Below are 22,837 nucleotides of genomic sequence, written 5' to 3' on the forward strand. Positions count from 1 at the left end.
TGTTATTTGTACCGTAGTACAACCCAGAAACAATAATGCACATTTTGTTTTTTGTTTACCTAAAACACACTGACACGAATACCAATTTAAAAAAAAATAATAATAATCCTGACCTGTGACCCTGACCCAAACACTTACACTGGCACTGAACTAGATCAAACCTTGATCTAGGTATTTTTTCTTTATTTTATTGTTTAATATGTATTTATCTTTTCTTTTTAACAAACTTTTTTTCCCCTCTATGCCAGGAGTTACAGAGATACAATTTATCTCTCTCCTCCACTCATAGAGAGAGAAAAAAAAAAACAAGGGGGCTGGGCTGTACAGTGACTGACCACTGTGGTAGCCAATCAGAGACTATCACAGCAATCATGTGACCCGGAATCGGGCTTCCCGAGTCCCAATCGTTAGAATGGGACCCGGGGCTCTCAGTGACAACCTGGTCTTTGTGCTTGGAGCATGCAATGTGGTGCTCTCCCAGCACAAAGACAGATATACGCAAATATGCGGCCCCACGTGAAAAAGCCCAGATCTGTGAGGCCACATATTTGTGTTACGTCAGCGTCAAGGGGTTAAGAAACTACTTTTGTTCTTTCATAGGCTATTCATTTTAAAATTAGGTTTTTTTTAGGGGGGGTTTGGAATTCTGCTTTGAGTAGCTAGAAAACAAATAAAAGCAAGAACAAATACCCAATATTTTCAACAATATTAAAATATATTGGTCTATTTATTACACCGTGAAAAATACTAACCGAAGTTAATTTCAGAAGAAATATATATAGTATCCCCCATATACTGTATGACCTTAACTGAAACTGTGCTGTTAAGTTTTTGGTGGGTTTGGTGAAATGGTCATACAATAAAAAAAAAAAAAATCCCTCATTTAAGTGTTACTAGTCTCTATTAATACAAAAAAAAAAAAAAAAAAAGGTGGCACTGTGCACGGACCGATTGGAACACTGCTTCCTCCAGATCTTCTTCTTGAGCAACAAAGCCTGGTCCTCACGAAAATTCTTTATGGAGCAATAACCTATCCTAAAGACATTCCAACACTTTTCCAGTTTGTGAACTAAATGGCTCAAGAAGAGCTGCAAAGTCCAAAGTCCTTTTATGAAATCTTTCTCCAACTCTGAACTCATAATTTCCTATGGCATAGATTCAGAGGTGCAATGTCTCCCTCCCATGGCAATTCCTGATCATTACATCAGGTCTCAGTTATTCAGCAAAAAATGGTTGCTGGTCATCCGTAGAGACGGGTGCCGATGACTCTTCCATGGTTCCATAGTTTCGGTGGGACTCCTTATCCATATCCACAGAAAGTAATACACCAGGGACATACATCTGAAATGACATTTAATCAAAAAAGCCAATGCAATGGAAATATAAAATATGCAATGAAGTAACAACTCCCTGGTAACGTGAAAATGTCTAAGAAACATGCAGCAGCTAAATGGCCTAATTGAATTAAACAAAATTATGTAAAATCCTGTGACCAGCTATGTACCATCGATTGCACTAAAAGTTTATCAAGATTTAGACAATAGGACAAGGTTGTAAATGTCACAGATTCTACTTTAGGCTGACAGATTAGTTTTGATCGCTGCTCAACTTTCAGCTGATCCTACTGACCAAAAATGTTAATTGAGAATCAAACACTAAATCAAACAATTAATTGCACTGAAACAAAATACCTGTGCATACAATCAACCTCTTACAAATCTCTGCACATATGTCCTACATTACTCATGATGTTCATGCATAACAGAACTGAGCATGTCACTAACTGCCTACTTAGATTGTAAGCTCTGAAGAGCAGGGCCCTCCTAACCCTCTTGTATTGAACTTTACTGTTGCTGTATTGTCTCCCTTATATATATATATATATATAGCACTGTTGGTGCTATATAAATCCCGTATAATAATAATAATAATGTAGGGAAAACATGCCTTTTTCTTCTTTTTTTTTGTGCCAATGTGGCCCTCTTCCAGCAAAGCTTGGACAACACTGATGTATGCTTTATATATTTTAGGCTCAATTCACAAAGCTTTGCACAAGAATAAAGATCCTTATTTTCAATTTTTCAGATTTCATTGGACTTGACTAAAAATAACTGGCACTTCTTTCAAAATAGGGATCCTTATCCTGGCATGTTACCTTTGTGCATTGAGCCTGTTGAGTGCAGGGAGGGGGGGGGGGTCGGTAGTTTTTTCTCACCTCTCCGGCTATCTTTTGATTTGGACCAGTACTCATGGTATGTTTTATAAGGCATTTAATTTTAAGGATTACAGTTCAGCTGCAATAAAAAAAACATTTACAACACTATCTAAACTATACCTAAACGGAAATTACAAAATGGCTTGCCTAGTAATTGTATGTCTTATATTAAAGCTGAACTCCTAAAATGATTTATTTTGCATACTTACATTGGACCAGTTTCCACAATATATGTATACATATCTTATAACTGATGGACCTCTGGGGAAGATGATAAATCACTGCAGTAGTTGGTGCTACTACAGTGACCTCAGGAGAGGGTCACTTGTTCAGAATTGCCACCACTCATAGGATGGATTTTTTTTTTTTAGATGAGGTGGGGATTGTAAAGTCATTGACCCTCCTCTCCACCTTGTCTAATCAGGGAACACCTTGTATCCATAGAAAACATTTCAAGTTGTTCTATAAATGGTGGTGACGACAAGTAATCCAGTCATTTTTACCTTTCCCAACGGCCTTTCAGGTATGAGATATGCATACTTACATTGTGCCAAGTTGGACCAATGTAAGTATGCAAGAGATAAATCCTGGAGTTCTGCTGTAATAGTTTTTCTTTACGGATTACCCAAACAACATGGTACACAAAATGGGTAGTTGCTCTGTTGTACAAATACTCATTCTACTTATATCTAGTGACTTACAGGTGACCTCCGGCGAATGTCCTCATCTTCCTTCCGGGCCTCTGTGCCGATCTGTGATTCCACGATCTACAAATAAAAAAAGAATAAAACACAAAAATAAAAAACAAGGATCACATACAAATAAGCCCCAAAAATTTAGAGAATTACTTCTTATGAATAATATGGTTTGACATGACAGCCAAGTCCTGAAGGTTAAAGTACATCCAAATCTAAAAATAAAAATGTTATAAATTGCAGCTTCCCAATCCTTAGACGTAGGGGCTGCATTACTTTTATTTGTTAAAGTGGTAGTAAAGCCACTTTGTAAATTTTTACTTAAAGGTAAGCCTATAATATAGCTTTAGGAGATATTCAGGTTTCTTTACATTCGGCGCATCCACTCTGAAGGAACAGCATACCCGTGATGTTCCTTCAGAGCGCTGTGCTGTGTTCGGAGACTCCTGAGCGCATGTGCGGGAGTGACATCATCGTAACTCAGCCAGCCAGACGGCTGGAGCTTGCAAACCCAGAAGGAAGACCGGATGAAGATGGAACCTGTACAGCAGTGACAGTGCGCCGCTGGAGGGCTTCGTTTTAAGGCAAGCGTTACATAATGTGCTCGTATACCACGCATACCAGCACATTATGCCTTTATCTTGCAGGGGATTTTTTTTTTCTGTGGGTACGCATGAGTGCCCACAGAACAAGTGGCTTGCTCTGGGGGCACTGAGCGGGGGAGGAGGAGCCAGGAGCGCCAGCGGGGGACCTGAGAAGAAGAGGATCGGGGCTGTTCTGTGCAAAACCATTGCACAAAGCAGGTAAGTATACATGTTTTTTTTATTAAAAAAAAAAAAAAATCTGAACCTTTAGTATCACTTCAAGGAAACCCTAGCAACCTTTGGAGGAAGCCTATGGTTTCATGGAACTCTGGTTGAGCTAAAGAAATGTAGGGGTGGCATATCTTAGTGGAGGGAGGAGGAATTAGTCTGAAGTTCTGCTTTAATAAATACTATTTCTTTGGGCCTGAGTCTATCACACTGGTGTTCTTTCATACCCTGCTAAGACGCTAAACCTCATATACAACATTACTGTCTTGATTTTTGCAGTACAGCCCAAGATGTCCTCACCTTGTAATTGTGTGGGCTGAGATGTTTGAAGCAGCCAAAACAAGCATATAAGAGGGACACCAGAATGGTCAGGAGGAGGATGACGAGTGTGAACAGAGTAGGGGCTTTCAAACCTGAAAAGAACAAAAAGAAATGATTATGCAAACCACTGGTGTGATAAACTACTATATGGAGACAATTTCAGGATAACTACATGAAAAGGCAACCAAATAGATAGATGGATGAATGCCATTCTGTTGATTTTGTAGGCTTTAATCTGCAACAATTAAAAATAAACTCCAATCTATGCAAAAAGTGTGCCTATAATGTATACTGACACTGCTTCATTCTCAAAATATAAACTATTCTCAAACTTGTTCTAGTTTCTGAGGGCTGCTAATATGCAAACTAGCTTACCTCTTAAATCAACACCCAGAATGATTTGTCACCTGTGCCCAGCCCCCACTCCCATCTATTTAATCATCAGTGGTAGTCAATGAGAACCATGCTGTGTCTGTCTTTACCCACACCAGGGACAGCTATGAAACAGTGCTGAGGAGTGTTTTTCAGAGGAGATTCCATGAACCATAAGTATTTGTCTTCTTGCCATTACATTGTGATTTGTCTGTTTAGATATGAATGGTGCAGAGTGTTTCTATCCTGAAGCAAAATGCCTAGGCCAGTGAAGTTGACCAAGTTCTGCATTTCTGTAGTTCTACTTCACTGTGTGGTGACTGGTCTGGAACTAGTAAGCTGTCCAAGTAGCTGGAAAGTGGTCTTTGCTCTCAGAGACTTCTTACGTAGATATTTTACTGCAGGAGAGAGTGCCTTTAAAACATTCACGTGCAATCACATTTGATCAGCTGTGTTTGCAGATTACTTTCGTGACACAAGCAAAAAATGCCACTTACCCATCCGCAGGAGAGAGAAGAAAAACAGCCACATGAGACACAATATGGGGGCAGCCAGGGACTGGTTGACAGCCGAGAAGTGGATCTTCCTGTCCAGTTTGGTGGGCAGATAAGCATAGAACAGATTGTACCGGTCCACCAGATGTTTAAGCAGCATGTAGATTAGACCTGGTCACATCAAAAAGGAATGTTAGAGAAGCACTAACTGCAAAACACTGCTGTAGTATAACTTAAAGCCAATAAACAAAATCCCATATAAGCTTTACCATGTTAATGTAATTTCAAAAGTAATTTTCAGTACATTTAAATCTGCAGCTTTCAATAAAAAGGATTCCTGGTGATCCTGCCAAAAGTCTTTGTTTAGGCACTTTCTAGTATACGGAGACAATGCTCTTCCCTTGTCTCCTAAAAATGCTCCTGCACTTGGGTGACAGAGTGGCTACAAGTGAGCTATTTCCACACACATTAAGCAGACCATACATTATACAATTTTCTTTCCTGCAACCACAGGTTGCAGGAAAGAAAATTGCTTTATTTCCTCATCAACAGTGTCAGTGTTTATGGGGGAATGCCTCCCGCAGCGCTATTGTATTCTGCTAGCGGGGAGACTTCTGCCAGCAGTGATCGCCTGAGAAAAACCTGAAATCAATCGATGGATTGATTACAGTACAACCAATCTGCCCATAGATGGATTGAATCTCGGTTGGTCCCTGTTGAACCGGACAAGATTTGATCAATCTATGGCCAGTTTTACACAGGAAGACAATGCACATTGGAATTAAAGGGAAATCCTTCTGCGCTTAATGGACGTAAACCTTATTATTTTAGCTGCTGTCACTCAGCTCTTTAACCACCGAGTGTAATCACAATTAAAATTATATAGTGAAGCGCTTAAATCCTATACAAAAGTATACAAAAATGCATTAAATTACAAGTGCAAAAAAACTTATTTGTGGTTTGTCTATCAGTTTGCATTTGTAATATATGCACTTTTAGTTCATGTTGAACACATATATATTTTATAGGCACATCACTGTGTGTGTTATTTCACAATAGATGTTTGTGTTAATTTTAAAATCTGATTTTTACTCTCCCTGCTGGGAGGAAATGTTATTGCACATGATGCTGATATGATTTAAAGTTTTTTTGCACTTGTAATTTAATGCATTTTAGTATAATTTTGTATAGAATTTAAGCGCTTCACTATATAATTTTAATTTTTAATGCACATTGGAATCCACTCGTAGGAGATTGGCCCCTCTAGGAACCAGGGAACAAAGAGCACTGAAATATTTGCTGTGATATGACTGGCTTGACTCATGGGACTCGTCCAGCCCTGCAGATCTCTAAAAACTAGTACTTACCAAAAGGCATAATAATGGGGCATGTGATGCTGTAAGCCATGATGACTGTGAAAACACAAAGCATCCCAGCGTACATCGCTCCGAACTGAAATTCATAAGCCTGGTGCTAAGAAAGAAGACGTGTCAATCACACTCACAAGCCATGCCACATCAGATTAAGAAAAAAAACAGACACCTTTCTATTGTGTTTAACCAACAGAAAAAAATAAAATACTGAGAGAAGATTGCAAAGAAACCGTTTTCTCATTTGCACTTGACAAAAGGAAAGTGAAATATAAGACCTAATGGCTGTGGGGGAACAAGGATGATTCCTCATATGCCTAAAAAAGTATATGTCAAGCCAAAAACATTGTATTCTGACAGCAGGACTTGGCGCCATCAGGATACACTGATCAGCCGCTGATCAATAAAAGTTTTCCAGCATGTCCCGTCAAAACAATCAACTTCTGCCAAGCAGTGATGGTCAACACGAATCAAATCTCAGCTGGTCCTTGGTGGACCGGTCTACTTCCAAATCTCTCTATGGCCAGCTTTAGAGAGATTTACCCTGACTTCTTGTTCTGACAATAGATTCACCAGACAGGAAGTTGGAAAAATCTGCAACAGGGACACATAAAAATCTAACAGATTCTAGCCTTCCCTTAAGCTACTAAAGAAAAACATTTTAATTTTAATCTGAAACTAGAAAAAAAATATATTAATATATAGTGTATTCTCACTCCTAAAACAGCAGGTACAGCTTGAGGCTCCTTTTCACTGTGTTTTAGTTTCCTCTTTACCCTCCTATTGAAAAAAATCCCCAAATCCCCAGATTCTATTCTACCTTGACTGAGGTTTTCATTCAGCTATAAATCATCAGTTACCACCTCTTTAAAATTGTATAAACTTTAAACCTCAGACCATTATAAAATATAAATATATATATATATGGGGTGGGGGAGGATCAATCTAGCAGCTTTGTGGAACTTTACAACCGATTTATTTTTGGTGATGTTGGCTGAACGTGACTCTCTGGCGTGGATTTAATATATTATACATTATAATTTCCTGTTAAGAAGTATTATTTTTACAAAAGATATATTTTTATGGCAGATTAATAAGGCCATACCTTATACAACTTTCTTGCACAATTTTTCTTTAGATATACCAAAAACCACATAATATGAAGTTAAACCTAAACAGCACTTTCAATTTATATCCAATCAGATAGGCCCTTCCACGACATAGTTGAAGGTAAATCTAAAGGAGATTGTACAGAAATTGTTCAAGAAAATTGTATAATGCATGGCCAGCTTTTCTCTCCTATTTCGTTTATCCTGTGTCTTTCACACCTAATATTCTGTTGTACCTGTTTAATATTCTGCCTTTCAGCAGCAGACTTGGCCATAATCATGCGTATGGTGTACAATATCAGTCCTGGAAGCCTCATCAACTCCAGCCCATTCCCGATAAAGGCAGAGGCGATAACGTAGTTGACAAAGAAAGCCCCCTGGTCAGGAAGAAATACACACCTGAAATGCAAAAATAATTATATAGCAAATGTTGTTTTGCTTGCTACAAATGAATGCAAAGGTTCACCAGGGGTGGACTGACAACTCATGGGGCCCCCGGGCAATAGGAGATCATGGGGCCCCTGTGTCCTTGCCCACATTCAAAGCACAGCCAAAAAAGCCTATAATAATAATAATAATAAAAGGTACCAGGGGCATTTCATGGGGCCCCCTACTAACCCCAGGCCGTCGGGCAGTGCCCGAGTGCTCGAATGGTCAGTCCACCCCTGAGGTTCACATACTTGCACAGAATGTTATATAACATCGCTATGTGGCCAGATGATGTTTCAAGAATCCATTACAGGCTACAGGAGTCAAAATAAATGTGAAGCCAATTTTTTTTTTTAGTTTTTTTGATAAAGTGAGGATGGGTTACAACTCTTTATCAGTTTATTTTTTTGCTCGTCTTGGGTACAACAGCTTTGCTTAGCTGCAAAAGCAAACTGAACAGAATTCCTATCTTAAAGAGTAGTCACAGGAACAGGTATAACCTTTGGAGGATTTTCTTTGCCTTTTGCAACTCAATTTTTGTAACAATAAATCATAATATAATAAGAACACGTACACACACACACATACTACGAGTAAGATCAGTATTGAACACATCACCATTTTTCTAGGTAAATATATTTCTAAAGGTGCTTTTGACATGAAAATTTTCACCACATGTTGGGGACAGCCCATGCAATCCACAAAAGCCAAGACACCAGCTGAAATCTATAAGTAATTAGAACACAATCCTGACCTTTGTCATTGCAAATTAATATCAGCTGGTCCAGTCTCAACTGATGGCCTATAAAAAAGGTGTCTCATTACCAAGGCGTCACAGAAGAAACATCTCATGATGGGTAAAAGCAAAGAGCTCTCTCAAGACCTTCGCAACCTTATTGTTGCAAAACATAGGATTTCTAAACTTCTGAATGTTCTAGTGAGCACTGTTGGGGCCATAATCTGGAAATGAAAACATAATTTCACTATAAACCCGCCACTACCACGTGATCCTCACAATATTTCTGACAGAGGAGTGAAAAGAATTGACGGAAAAGATGTCCAAGAGCCAAGGACCACTTGTCGAGAGCTTCAGAAAGACATGGAATTAGCAGGTACAATTGTTTCAAAGAAAACAATAAGTAATGCACTCAACCGCCATGGCCTGTATGCATGCTCACCACGCAAAACTCCACTGCTGAAGAAAAAGCATGTTGAAGCTCATTTAAAGTTTGCTGCACGACATTTAGACAAGCCTGTGAAATACTGGGAGAATATAGTCTGGTCAGATGAGACCAAAATTGAACTCTTTGGATGTCATAATACACACCGTGTTTGGAGGTCAAATGGCACTGCACATCACTAGAAAAACATCATACTAACAGTGCCGTTTGCAGGTGGGAACATCATGGTGTGGGGCTGCTTTTCAGCATACAGTACTGGCAAACGTCATGTCATTGAAGGAAGGATGAATGGGAAATTGCATCAAGACATTCTTGATAAAAGCCTGCTGCCATCTCCCAGAATGATGAAGATAAAATGAGGGTGGAAATTTCAGCAAGACAATGATCCCAAACACAAAGCCAAGGAAACCCTCAGTTGGTTTCAAAGAAAGAGAATAAAGCTGCTAGAATGGCCCAGCCAATCACCTGACTTGAATCCAATAGGAATCTATGGAAAGAACTAAAGATCAGAGTCCAAAAGGAGAGGCCCATGGAACCTTCAAGATTTGAAGACTGTTTGTGTGGAAGAATGGGCCAAACTCACACCTGAGCAATACATGCAACTAGTTTCTCCATACAGGAGGTATGCTGAAGCTGTCATTACCAACAAAGGATTTTGTATGAAGTATTAAATAAATTTCAGTTAGCGTGTTCAATACTTTTTCCCTGCGTCATTCCATTTTATTACACATAACTTAATTTATTAAGTTATTTGTTTTGGTTTCTTTGTATGTATGGATAGCATGGGTTGTTACCGACATGTGGTGAAAATTTAATGTCAATAGTACCTTTAGAAATATATTTACTGAGAAAAATGGTGACGTGTTCAATACTCATTTCACCCGCTGTATATACACACATGCACACAAGCCTCTCTGGGTGAACTATGTACATTGCAGGGTATTTATAAACATCATTGTTGCAGAATCCTACTTGTTTCTGCTCAGAAGAAATAGCTGTTTGTGTGTACAGTGAATCTGAATGGGATGGACTTTTTCATTATTAATCAGTGGAAGCCCCTCTACGGTTACTATAATTTTCTTGTTTAAAAAAGTCCAAGTTCAATAATGATGCTTCTAGATTTGAGGTGACGTGGGAACCATGGATCAGATATATCTCTATTACTTAATAGTACTATGGCTGACCCTCTCTCCTTTTTTTTTTCTCTTCTCCCCCCTTCTTTTCTGACTTATCCTGATCCTTTTTCGATTTTTCTATTTTTAATCCTTTCTTCTTTTTTGGTTTTCTTATTGTTGGTAAATCTATATAGAACTGCCTATGTTTACTGACTGATGGAACATTTGCTACCCTGTGGGGATGGTGTTTCCTATTTACAACATCATCGACTAATGTTTTTTCAGGTGCCTATATATTTTATGAATATGTATATTCACCCCATCTCACCATGTAGGTGGGTAATGTTTCTATTTCTGTGTATACCAATTTTTCAATAAAAATATTGAATGATAAAAAAGTCCAATAAACTCTTTTCTAATAAACTCTTTGCTGATTAAAGTGTTACTAAATCCACAACAGTACAATCAGCCTGTATATGTAGTAAAGCATGCTTGTTATACTCCGTATGGAACCTAAGGAGTTAGTCCTCTGTATTGTGTAAAAACACACGGTTTGATCCTTACTTTTCTGATCCTCCCCTCCTTCCAGTGTCCCCCTTTTATCTCCTGATAAGACATATCGTGTGGAGTCACTCTGCACATGCTCAGTTTTGTGTGTATTGCTAGAAAGGTTTTTTTTGTCTTGGGAGAGTGTATGTGATCAGCACACGGCCAATCAGCACTGTCCAGACAGAGGTCAGGGCTCCTGCATCCTCCTACAGTAAAATGAAAACTCCTCCTACAAGCTTTAATATGTGCTCAGCTGGACACGGATAGAAGTCACAAGACTGCTCCAACTGCTGATGAGCATAGGTATTTATAAGTTTATATTTACTAAAATAAATACACTTCCATGTTGTGTGTACAGTGGGAGACCAGATATAGTGAATGCAGAGTCCTGGGTTTAGTAATAATTTTTTAAAAAATCAGTGCACCAATCACAAAAGAAGGAATGACATTTCATGGGAAGTTCTGTAAACCATCTGTGTACAGGCGGCCTCCAAGGTGCCATATTGCTTTGAATTTTACAGAAAGTGACAATGCCGCAGGTCAAATTTTAATATTAAAGTGTTACTAAACCCCGGACCCTGCATTCACTATATCTGGTCTCCCACAGTACACACAACATGGAAGTGCAATTATTTTCATAAATATAAACTACTAAATACCTTTTTTCATCAGCAGTTAGAACAGTCTTGTGACTTTTATCAGTGTCCAGCCCAGCACTGGTTAAAGCTTGTAGGAGGAGTTTTCATTTTGCTCTAAGAGGATGCAGGACCCCTAACTTCTGTCTGCACAGTGCTGATTGGCCCTGTGCAGAGCACATGCACTCTCCCAAAAAAAAAAAACTAACCTCTCTAGCAATGATTTACTGCATATACAGACTGATGTTACTGTTGTGGGTTTAGTAACACTTTAAAATACAATATGGCTCGTATCAATTGTATATGCTGAATTTTTTTTGCTCTATTTTTTTCCCATGAAAGTAAAATTTCCCTTTAAATATCCCAAGCTGGGACACAGACAGCAATAAACACATGACAATAAACACACAGCCAATCCTCATTTGGTCTTGTAATTTAACGTTCAAAGTCTTTTGTTACATCTCTTCAATTACTGCACAAAATACTGCTGAACCTGTCGGAAATCTGGTGAGCTTTTTGCTTTAGTGTTATCAACCCTGTCCAGATATTTCTGTGGACTACAGAACACCACCTCCTATGGTATGTAGATGAGGAGAAGGGGATATTCTGTAGTCCTTCCTGTCCTAGGGTGACAATGCTGCTCCTCTAAAGATACAAGGGTTCTTCAAAATGTTTCTGCACTTTTATAAATATATTTATATGTAAAAAAAAAAAAAAAAAGTGTGGAAACCCTTGTATAATACAATGAGGGAATGATTTTACCATAGGACAGGATGTGTGTTACTGGCAGGATCACTAGATGAAAATAAAGGAAAAAAAAAAATGCAGCCACCTTATGTAGGGAATGTCAAGCTGCAATATATTACACTTTTGTTATTGGGTTTAGAAACAAATCCCTGAAGATCAGTAGCTCTCAACTTTATATTATATGGTGGAAATGTTGACGTAGCCCATACTTACTCCAGCCTGAAGGGACCATCCAGGGTCTTGTCAAACAGCCATCGGAAGAAGACATCTAAGCTGTAAAGAGACAGAATCCTCTGTAAATACATTGACCATAGACGAACATGGACCTAATGCATCGCAGACACAGCAAGGAAGGCAAATTAAAAGGGATAGTGGAGTACTTATACTGTGATCAGGTTGGGAAGGTGATGGATGGGGGGGGAGTCAGACTGTCCAGACAGCAGGACAGGTAGTGAAGGTAAAACTGACAAAACAATGCAGTTAAAGATGGAGAAGACAGAAAGGACAGGGGAGGCAGAATGGCCAAATCACAAGCCTTGGAACAATATACCAGCACCCTCTCCACTGAAAATTCCAAAAACTTAGTGTAAAGCAGAACTTCACCCAAAAGGGAAAGTTCTGCTCTTCCTCTGCTAAAGGAGGAGGCAAAAACATTTGCACAATACATTACAGCATGTCATAGTCTGGGGAGGTACATGAAACATTATCTATGCCTTGCATATAATGTCTCGGCTCGAAATACAGCAGATTCAACAGGAATCGGCCCAAATTGGAGCCATGGGTGCCCCTGCAAATACCACCGGGTTTGACAAAAGTCAAATTTAAAAACCAACTGTGCTAGGTGGAAAATCTGTGACTGCATCCTATCACTTACAATCGCTGTTCAGGTATTCAGCCGCGGCTGCTAAATACAGCAGACAGAAGTGGAGATTACTCCATCCACGCTGTTTAGCATGAATGGGAGAGTTTATTAACTTTTTTTTCTCATTCAACATGCAGGCTGAGCAAGGAAAGTCTAGCAGTGTCCAAAAATGAAAAAAAAAACCCCAGATCCCTTCATCCACACAAAGTGGATGGCGGAATCCCCCCAGGTCAGAACATTGTATTCTGACTGTGAGAACTATACCTGTCAAAATACATTGATCAGTGGCTGCGGCCCCTGCTAGACAAAGGTTTTCAACTAATGTGTAAATAACCGCCTGTGCCAAATAAACACGTGAATGTAAATGCAGCTGCTATCTCATATCTCAAAGATCTTATCAAGCCATATACATCAGACAGCGCTTGCAATGTGCTACTTTGAAAAGAATTCCTCTTTTTCTATACCATACATCTATATATGTGCAAAGTCCAAAAGAAATTAGTGCAGCTCCTCAGAAGATGTCATGTATTAAGAAACGCGTCAATTGGAATTTCCGATGCATCACTTCTGATCCAATTTGGAACACACGCTGAGGAATTGGCGGCTTCAGAACGGACGGGAGATAGGATTGCCTGTATGTTTTTTTGCAATATTACTTTTCATGTCAGCTATTTTTATCAAATAAACAAGCAGTTTTCACTCTAAGAGAGGATCCCTCTTCTCCTTTTGGATTACCTGTCATCCGAGCCATTGGAGTATCGTTCGGCCTGTTGATAAGGAGATGACATTCACACATGGTGCCAAATAGAAGATTCGATCTGGTCTTTTTGTGACCACAAGTCTGACTTTTCTTGTTAGAAAACAAGGGAGTCATTGTAAACTGGTGAGTGCAGATTGTTTACAAGTACACGTGGTGAAATATTAACAAGTGGTGTTTCTGGATACAAGCACTCTTTCCACTTTCCATGGACTTTCATTTATCGTTGGACTTTGTTAACCCCTTGATGCCGACGTAACACAAATATGCAGCCTCACAGAACTGGGCTTTTTTCCGTGGGGCCACATATCTGCGTACCTGTCTTTGTGCTGGGGCGCTCCCAGCACAAAGACCGCTGTGTCACTGAGAGCACCAGGTCCCGTTCTAATGATTGGGACCCGGGACTCCTGATTCCGGGTCAGGTGATCACTGTGATAGCCTCTGACTGGCTGTGACTGTGATCAGTCACTGTACAGCCCAGCCCCCTTGTTTTTTTCTCTCTCTATGAATGGAGAAGAGAGATACATTGTATCTCTCTAACTCCTGGCATAGAGGGGGAAAAAAAATTTTTTTCTTTTTTTTTACAAACAAGATAAATAAATATTAAAAAATAAAGAAAAATACCCAGATCAAGGTTTGATCTAGTTCAGTGCCATGGTTAGTGTTTGGGTCAAAGGTCAGGATTTAAAAAAAAAAAAAATTGGTATCAGTGTCAGTTAGTGTCAATGTGTTTTAGATTAAAAAAAAAAAAACAAAAAAAAAACAATGTACCAGTAGTACAGCCCAGAAACAATAATGCACAAACAACAAATAACATACACATATATGATATCACTGCGATCGTCAAGAGCTGGAAAATTTATTCTGGGTTGTTCTTTGGTGGTAGGTTATAGTAGTAACAAGAAACACACAGCTACATTAAAAAAAAATGATTTTTTTCTTTACTTATTTTGGGCCAGTTTGCCTTTGATAATGAAAAAAAAAAAATCAGGGAGATATCCATGATCATTTACCACCAAATGAATGCCCAATTTGTCCTGGAAAAAAAAACAGATATATTTCACCTGGATGTACAAAGTAGTTGTGATGATATGTATGGTTTTACTAACACATGTCAACGTTGCAAAATTGTGCTTAGGCATTTAGATTTATTTTACCCTTAGGCGTGAAGGGGTTAAAGAAGCTGAACTAATTTCTTTTGGACTTTGCACATATACAGATGTATGATATAGAAAAAGAAATTCTCTTCTAATTAGCACATTTATCTTTTATATTGCTTTGACATATTAATGGGTTGCAAGAGCTGTTTGATGTAAAGTATAAAACCTGAAAAGTTTTCAACTATTCCATTGTCCTCTAATGATCAACTTCTATCAAGCAGGGATGGCCATACACTGATTGAATTTTGTCTGGTCCCATATTACTATTAGCCACAGAAGGGAATCACTGAGAAGATCGAACAGGCAAGCAGTTAGAGGGAAGGGCAGGCAATGAAGAAAGGGCAAGCAAGCAGGCCAACTGTGAGGCAAGTCAGGAGGTCTGAAGTCTGAAAAGGACAGATCAGGCAGGGATTTGGTGATTGGACATTAAGGCAGCCAGAAAGAAAGAATTAAAGTCCTGATGGAGGCAGACAAGAGGAAGGGAAGTGGAGAGGAAACTCAAGTGAGCAAACGGAGCAGCAGAGGCGACCGTTAGGAATAATATGACAAAACATACAGGAAAGAGGGAGACAGGACAAGTGAATAAGAGTACAAGATACAAAGACAAAGAAGGCGGCACAGTAGTACAGAACACAGGACAGGAAGGAGGGTGGCTGGACAAGTAAATAAGAGTACAAGATACAAAGACAAAGAAGGCGCACAGTAGTACAGAACACAGGACAGGAAGGAGGGTGGCTGGACAAGTGAATAAGAGTACAAGATACAAAGACAAAGAAGGCAGGCACAGCAGAACAGAACACAGGGCAGGAAGGAGGGTGGCTGGACAAGTGAATAAGAGTACAAGATACAAAGAAGGCAGGCACAGTAGAACAGAACACAGGGCAGGAAGGAAGGAGACAGGACAAGACAAAAGTGCAGGCAATCACAAAGACTGCAGACCAGGCAGGCACAATAGGACAGAATGCAGGACAACAAGAAATGTGCCGCTCAGGGAAAGTTAGAAAGACACACATACCCCAGGAAGACATGACAGATAATGCTAACCTGGTGAGGCCAAGCGATGGCAAAATTAGGACCATGAATATCAGGAAGGTGTATACTTTGTGCATCATAATTTTGTTTTCTGCAGATCTGTAACACAGGTTGGTAGAGTAGTAAGTAGATCAAGAAATCAAAATGTCAACATAAAAAAAAAAGTTTGACCTCAGTTATTTGAACTCTCACACATTTTTTAAGCTCCTGCAGATGCATCTCATGTCTGGAAAAATACTGAAATACATAAGTAGAGTGTGTGCACTTAAACCAAAAAGTGTTGTCAGACCGAGCACTAAATTCAGTTTCTAACAGTACAGATTTGCATGGGGATTGTATGTTCCACCTGCGTTAGTCTTATGCATTCGTCTGATTTCTAACGGCTACCAAATAAAATGACTTAAGTTATTTAGCTTTTGCCCAAAGCTGACCACATCCCCCTGTCCCCCCAACCTATGAGCAGTCAGCCACAGACACAAGAGGGTGATCAGATATGAAGACACAAACCACTTGCCAAGTCCAGCAACTGGCCTTTTCATAAACAGGAATGTTTGGCTTGGCAGAGTGTTCAATTTTATGCATATATTGAAGGAGAAGCAGACACCTATTTCTGGCCTGCCTTACCAGCAAGGAATAGCGAACAGCCACATTATATTTTTATGCTGCCCATTAAAAAACAAACATTCTTCCCAGGAGTGACTGGCAGACAAGACCAGTAAATGTGGACTTTGGTATTCAACCCAGAGCTCATGTCTATAAGAGCCCTGTAAATGGGGCAGGGACCTAAACAGGTAGGGACTGATGTGAATAGTACAATGCTTTCTGTACCAACCTGCTCAATAGCTTGGTACTGTACATTAGTTATATATATATATCCAATACTTTTTTTGAATAGAGTTGGCAAGGTTAAAACCCATGTACATTAATTTTTCTCAATTTGTGTCCCATTGAGTACAATTCTTTTTGACTGCAGTATACCAGTTATCTATTTAATGTAATTAAAGTAGAACTATAGGCAAAAAATTTTTTTCATTTTGGATAGAGCAAGGGAGAGTTTTTCTTTTTTTTTTGCTATCTATATCCCATTGCAGGGACTTCCCTTCACTTCCCATCCCATAGCCAAACAGGATGTGAGTAAATCCCTGCAAATTATTGGAATTTCTAAGGGACCCCCAGGTCTCCAGAACTAATGTCTCCAATAGGAGAAATAGAGAGGGTAAATCTCCCTAATGGGCCACAGATAGAAATCTAATCTAACAGGCGTTCTAATCCTTATGCACTCTATTCACAACTAAAAAAAAAAGTTTTGCCTTTACTTATACTTTAAACTGGCAACATGAAAACCATGCAGTCATCTCTGTCTGAATGTAAATCTTTTCAGAGAACCCCGATACCCAGGGAACTCTTTTGCAAATTATGCTGGTAAAGTCGAGCACTAGCCACCCCCTCCCACTTTCCAACCCTCACTATTGGTAGAACCTCCCATTATAGTAATAGGCCAACAGTGACTAAAGCATAAAGTTCACAAGCAGAAGTGTAAATGGTCACCAAAGAGTGCCTAAGTTTGGAGGATATTATTATCCTCCTGAAAAAGTCTAAAAAGATACACGCATACACCTCTGAGGCCCACATTTTTTTCATGCTACCAGGCTTAATGACATTTAAACAGGTTAACTTGGAAAAAAAAAAATCTATAAATCTGATAGCAGGTACTTAAAAATGACAAAAAAATGGAACATCTTACTTTGTCCAGTGAGCCTCAAAGAGAGTGGAGTAATAGACGAGTGTAGGCAGCAGAGCAGAGAACGACCACAGCAGCAATGTTGGGAAGAACTGGCTGATAACCGGATTCTGCAGAAAAACAAACAATGTAATGGAGGTTATGCTAACTGATGTTTATCAATGGTAAGCACTGTGGGCACCATCATCCAATCATTTCTCTAAAGACGTAATGAAATGTCACCATTATGAGTCCTGTTTAGAGATTCAGTAACAATACATAACTGTCGGAGGAGTCACACATCAAGATAGTCTAATGCCATACACTGGTGACACTGGTACTGAAAAAATGTTGCCAGAACTGAAAATCCCAGGGATTAGGACATTGTGGAGGAACTGCAAGCTGATGCAGCCAGGGGCCTACGCTCTGTAATTATTACCAGTTTTCCTCTTTTTAAAGTCCAACTCCACCCTTGCAGTGCCCATCAACTGTTCTTCTTATTGCAGACCTCAACAGATCCACATCCTTTACTTCCTCCACCCCCCAAAACCCCCCTTCTCTGTACAGACCCAAAACCTAACAAAAAGTCCTATGTAAACAAAGAGGTGCAGTTTAAAGCTTACACATGTGACAATGGTAATTGGCCCAGCACTGTCAAGTGGAGTGAGTCACATGCTTCTCCATACCCCCAAGTACTGTGAACTTCCTTCAGTACCGAACTCTAAATAGAGCGGCGGGAAAATGAAGGAAAGGTTTGCTGCTGGGGAGGCAGAGGAGGAGGGAGGGGTTAAAGTAAAGAACTGAATTAAGACAATTATTTTTTTATGGAATTTATCTATTTTAAGCCATGTATTAAATCCCAGGCTGAGCTGCTATTAGCCATTACTTACATTCAGGTAGTAGATGGGTTTTGTGACATTGAACTTGTCCATTGTAGTAATAATAATTGATGGTGTTGTTAGGAAGAACAGCACGATGAAGAGGGTAAAATTAATGCCAATGAAACGGGCCCACCACCTCACTCCACTCACCGACATATTCTCCCTAAAAAAAGAAACCGCGAGGATAAAAAGGCTCAAAATACAGGCTTACAAATTCCACATTGACTATTACACTTTATTGCAAAATCATCAAGAGATGCTAAGCATCGTACAGAGCAATACAACTTTCTAGCTTTTTAGACCTAAAAGCGCAAGTAAATGCTGGGGGAAAAAAAAAAAAAAGAAATCTTCCCCCAGCAAAGCAATGGCACAATGTTCTTGTATGCATCACATACTAGCACACAATGAAACACTTACCTTAAAACGAAGCCCTCTAGCGGCGTGCTGTCACTGCTGGCAGGGCTTCTATCTTCACCCGGTCTTCCTTCTGTGTTCATGGACTCCGGCCATTTGAATGGCTGAGCCATGATGTCACTCCCACACATGCACATGGGAAACATGATGGCAGCACAGCACTCTGAATGGACAGCATACTTCGTATGCCGTTCGAGAGCGCAGTGCGTATATGGGGGTGATGTCACCAGCTGCAGAAATAGTGACTATATCTTAAACAGTGCACTTGTATTGCACGCCTTATTATAAGCTTCCCTGTAGCTACAAGCAATCAAGCAGGGTTTACTACCGCTTAATGGAAGTCATATTTCTGATGAAACACTTCGGGATTAAATGCAGGTTGTTTTTACTGGTTAAATTTGGTTGGTATTTCACTATTTGCTGGTTTGTTCGTGGGTAATTTATTGTTGTGCTTGAACCACCTAAAGTGGAGAGGCTGCCAGAGTAGCTGAATTGTGTGCTCAGATTCCAAGGATTACAACTGTTTCTGGATCTTTCAGAGTACAGCAGGCGTGTCTGTCATTTATAAAATTCAACGTACCAGGAGATATTCTCTGGGTAGGTGGCATAGGAGACAGACCACTGCAAGGCAGAAAGCTGACTGCTAAGACTTGATGGTTGGGGCTGGGTGGAACATTTGTATCCGTGACACTTGACAGCATTGAAATCTTTCAGGATACTAAGGATAAAAAAAACAAGGTTTCAACAAAAGTTACAATATGGAAATGAAAATTTTTACATTTTGGATAAATAAGGCAAGCAGAGAATTATCATTTTTAAGGCAGAAACATAAATTTGTAAGTTGAGACTGATCAATCACAAACAACTCTCTTAATTTCCAACATGTTTTGCATGCAATGTGTAAAATACTTACAAAGTTGCCATTGACTTGTCAGAGAATGTGATGAAGGCCATACCAAGTGGCGCATTTCGTACTATCTCCATATTTTCTGTGTATTCTTCCAGCAGCGTATCTCTCATTCTTGTGTAATATTCAATAGCGTCCTCCTATGTGGAAAAGGCATAGCATTATAGACATCAATTGTTCCAAAGTGTATCTTGCTGTAGATACAAAGCTGAATGATGTGCATTAATTTTTCCAAATATTTATGTACAATCTTTATTTTACAAATAAACATGTAATATGAGGTTAAACCATGACACATGTACACATTTATTTCCACAAATATGTGGGTACCCCTCCAGATTATGAAGTTCAGTATTCAAAACCAGATCCATAGACATAGTGTGATGAGCTGATGTGGAGGAACTTGAGTGGCCTGCACACAGCTCTGACCTCAACCCTACCAAACACGTTTGGGATGAATTGGAATACCAATTGAGAGAGAGGTCTTCTTGTGGAACATCAGCACCCGTCTTCACAAATTCTGTTTAGGCTGAATGGGCACAAATTCCCAAAGACACACTCTGAACTCTTGGGAAAAGCATTCCCATAACAGTGGTGGCTGTTATAGCTGCAAAGGATCACTCCATAATAAAGCCCATGAATTTGAAATGAGATGTTACACAAGCTCATATAGGTGTGATGGTCTGGCATTCACAGACTGTTGGTCATACAGTATATCACAGAGTAGTATGAGTTTTCTAAAGAGAAATTACAGCAGAAACTGACTTCTTTCAAGCTTTTGTTTGCAACTCTTGCAGATGATGACCTTGGAAGACTGATGATCTTCTGATTCAGGCACAGTAGTAACAAGCAGAGTTTTGTAGATCGCCAGGCGTGCACCAGAGCAAGCCAGGTAGCCAGGGAAAGAGACAGGAGCAGTGTCATAGGAATAGCCAGGGTCCACAGCTCAGGTGGGAGAATCTGTGCACAGGACAACTATTAGTCGTGTACTGCACAAATCTGGCCTTTATGGAAGAGCGGCAAGAAGAAAGCCATTGTTGAAAGAAATCCATAAAAAGTCCCATCTGCAGTTTGCGGGAAGCCATGTGGGGAACACAGCAAACATGTGGAAGAAGGTGCTCTGGTCAGATGAGGCCAAAATTAAACTTTTTGGCCTAAAAGAAAAAAAGCTATGTGTGGCGAAAACAATGCACATCACCCCGAACACACTATCTCCATAGTGAAACATGGTGGTGGCAGCATCATGTTATGGGGATGCTTTTCTTCAGCAGGGACAGCGAAGCTGGTCAGAGTTGATGGGAAGATGGATGGAGCCAAATACAGGGCAATTGTAGAAGAAAACCTGTTAGAGTCTGCAAAGACTTGAGACTGGAGTGGAGGTTCACCTTCCAGCAGGACGACAACCCTAAACATACAGCCAGAGCTACAATGGAATGGTTTAGATCAAAGAATATTCATGTGTTAGAATGGCCCAAAGTCCAGACCTAAATCCAATTGAGAATCTGTGGCAAGACTTGAAAATTGCTGTTCACAGGCGCTCCCCATCCAATCTGACAGAGCTTAAGCTATTTTGCAAAGAAGAATGGGCAAAAATGTCTCTCTCTAGATGTGCAAAGCTGGTAGAGACATCCACAAAAAGACTTGCAGATGGAATTGCAGCAAAAGGTGGTTCTACAAAATATTGACTCTGGGGGGCTGAATACAAATGCACGGCACACTTTTGTAATAGATTTTGAATACCGTTTATCATTTTCCTTCCACTTCACAATTATATGCCACTTTGTGTTGGTCTATCACATAAAATCCTAATAAAATACATTTATGTTTCTGGTTGTAACATGACAAAATGTGGAAAATTTCAAGGGGTATGAATACTTTTTCAAGGCACTTTATAATATAGGTAAAAATGATATGCACCAAAAATATGTAGGTAAAGAAGACACAGTTCGATCTTTTCTAAAGGAAACACATATAACAAGTCAGTAGGATGTTCACCTTGCTAGATTCCATCCAAATCTAAAATAATAATTTTGAAAGGATGGACCCTTTAAATGAAAAAATTAAGAAAAAATCTCTGTACATACCCTCTCACACCCGGACACCACACAGCAGCAGAACTGCCCACAAGGCTTTGGGTTTATTAATGCATGCACTCCAGTTTTGTTGAGGAGATCATTGTAATAACCCAGACTCTTTTCAGCTTTCCTCCTGGGGATGAGATAAAAAAGAAAAAAAGTCTCAGAGTTTGTTTTTGTTGGGAAAGCAGCTACAGATTGAGTAGAAAAGCCTGTCCTCTGCTAATATAAAGCAAGGAACTCTTGCTCTTTCTGCAGAGGTCTGACAACTCCTACATGGACGGTGCTGACCAATCAGAAGCCATCAAGCCATACTGTCATCCCTGCAAGGAGAGGAGAGAAAGCGGCTTTACAGGTTTGGGGATTTGAAATCCACGGCTTTTTTCTCCTCTCCTTGCAGGGAAGACAGTATGGGCTAGACAGCTCCTGACTGGTTAGCACCATCTATGTGATGGAGCTGACCAAAGTCCTCTAGCCCGGACTGTCATCATTACAAGGAGAGGAGAGAAAGCCGTGGGGATTTAAAATCCCCGCGGCTTTCTCTCCTCTGCTACAGCTGAGAATTCAGAGCATCTGCTACCAAGGTATTCATCCCCACACGCCTTCTCTGCCACTCTCAGCTCAGCATGGGATCGGTGCAGGGAGGTTTCCAGCACCGCTCCTGGGTGAACTCAGGCTATGACAAGTGGGGAAACCGCATGCGATTTGGACAGGTATATCATTCCTATTCAAATTGTATGCTATTCTTTGCAATTTGTATTGATGCAAATCGCACCACAAAGTATCGGTTTCTCCTGAAAATACTCGGTATCAGCACCGATACCGGTATCAGTATTGGTACATCCCTAGTCACTAGCACAAGTTGCCTAAGGTGAACTCCGTGCAAAATTCAAAATGACATGCTGGATGCAGTATGTCACCAGTAATTACCCAGACGTTTTTCTTTTTCTCAGCTCCCCCCTGTATAACTTTACCTACCTGTTGA

At 39.8% G+C, this 22,837-nt stretch overlaps 1 protein-coding gene across 1 annotated transcript in view; it reads right to left on the reverse strand.

Moving 5' to 3' along the window:
* Window positions 1-708: 708 nt before the first annotated feature.
* TMEM63A (transmembrane protein 63A) overlaps window positions 709-22,837 on the reverse strand; it is a 67,343-nt gene continuing 45,214 nt past the window's right edge. The window contains exons 11-23 of the mRNA XM_089685085.1: window positions 21,862-21,985; window positions 19,784-19,917; window positions 19,451-19,588; window positions 18,466-18,619; window positions 17,600-17,706; window positions 15,868-15,954; window positions 12,258-12,317; window positions 7,625-7,787; window positions 6,277-6,382; window positions 4,913-5,080; window positions 4,023-4,135; window positions 2,917-2,982; window positions 709-1,341 (exon numbers count right to left, since the gene is read on the reverse strand). Of these exons, the coding sequence (XP_089541211.1) occupies window positions 1,216-1,341; window positions 2,917-2,982; window positions 4,023-4,135; window positions 4,913-5,080; window positions 6,277-6,382; window positions 7,625-7,787; window positions 12,258-12,317; window positions 15,868-15,954; window positions 17,600-17,706; window positions 18,466-18,619; window positions 19,451-19,588; window positions 19,784-19,917; window positions 21,862-21,985 (1,546 nt within the window). The 3' untranslated portion in view covers window positions 709-1,215. The remainder of the gene's footprint in view (window positions 1,342-2,916; window positions 2,983-4,022; window positions 4,136-4,912; window positions 5,081-6,276; window positions 6,383-7,624; window positions 7,788-12,257; window positions 12,318-15,867; window positions 15,955-17,599; window positions 17,707-18,465; window positions 18,620-19,450; window positions 19,589-19,783; window positions 19,918-21,861; window positions 21,986-22,837) is intronic.

Source organism: Staurois parvus, unplaced genomic scaffold, assembly GCF_062004578.1.
Source record: "Staurois parvus isolate SC_StPar_1 unplaced genomic scaffold, SC_StPar_1.0 ptg000362l, whole genome shotgun sequence".
NCBI classification, from domain to species: Eukaryota; Metazoa; Chordata; class Amphibia; order Anura; family Ranidae; genus Staurois; species Staurois parvus.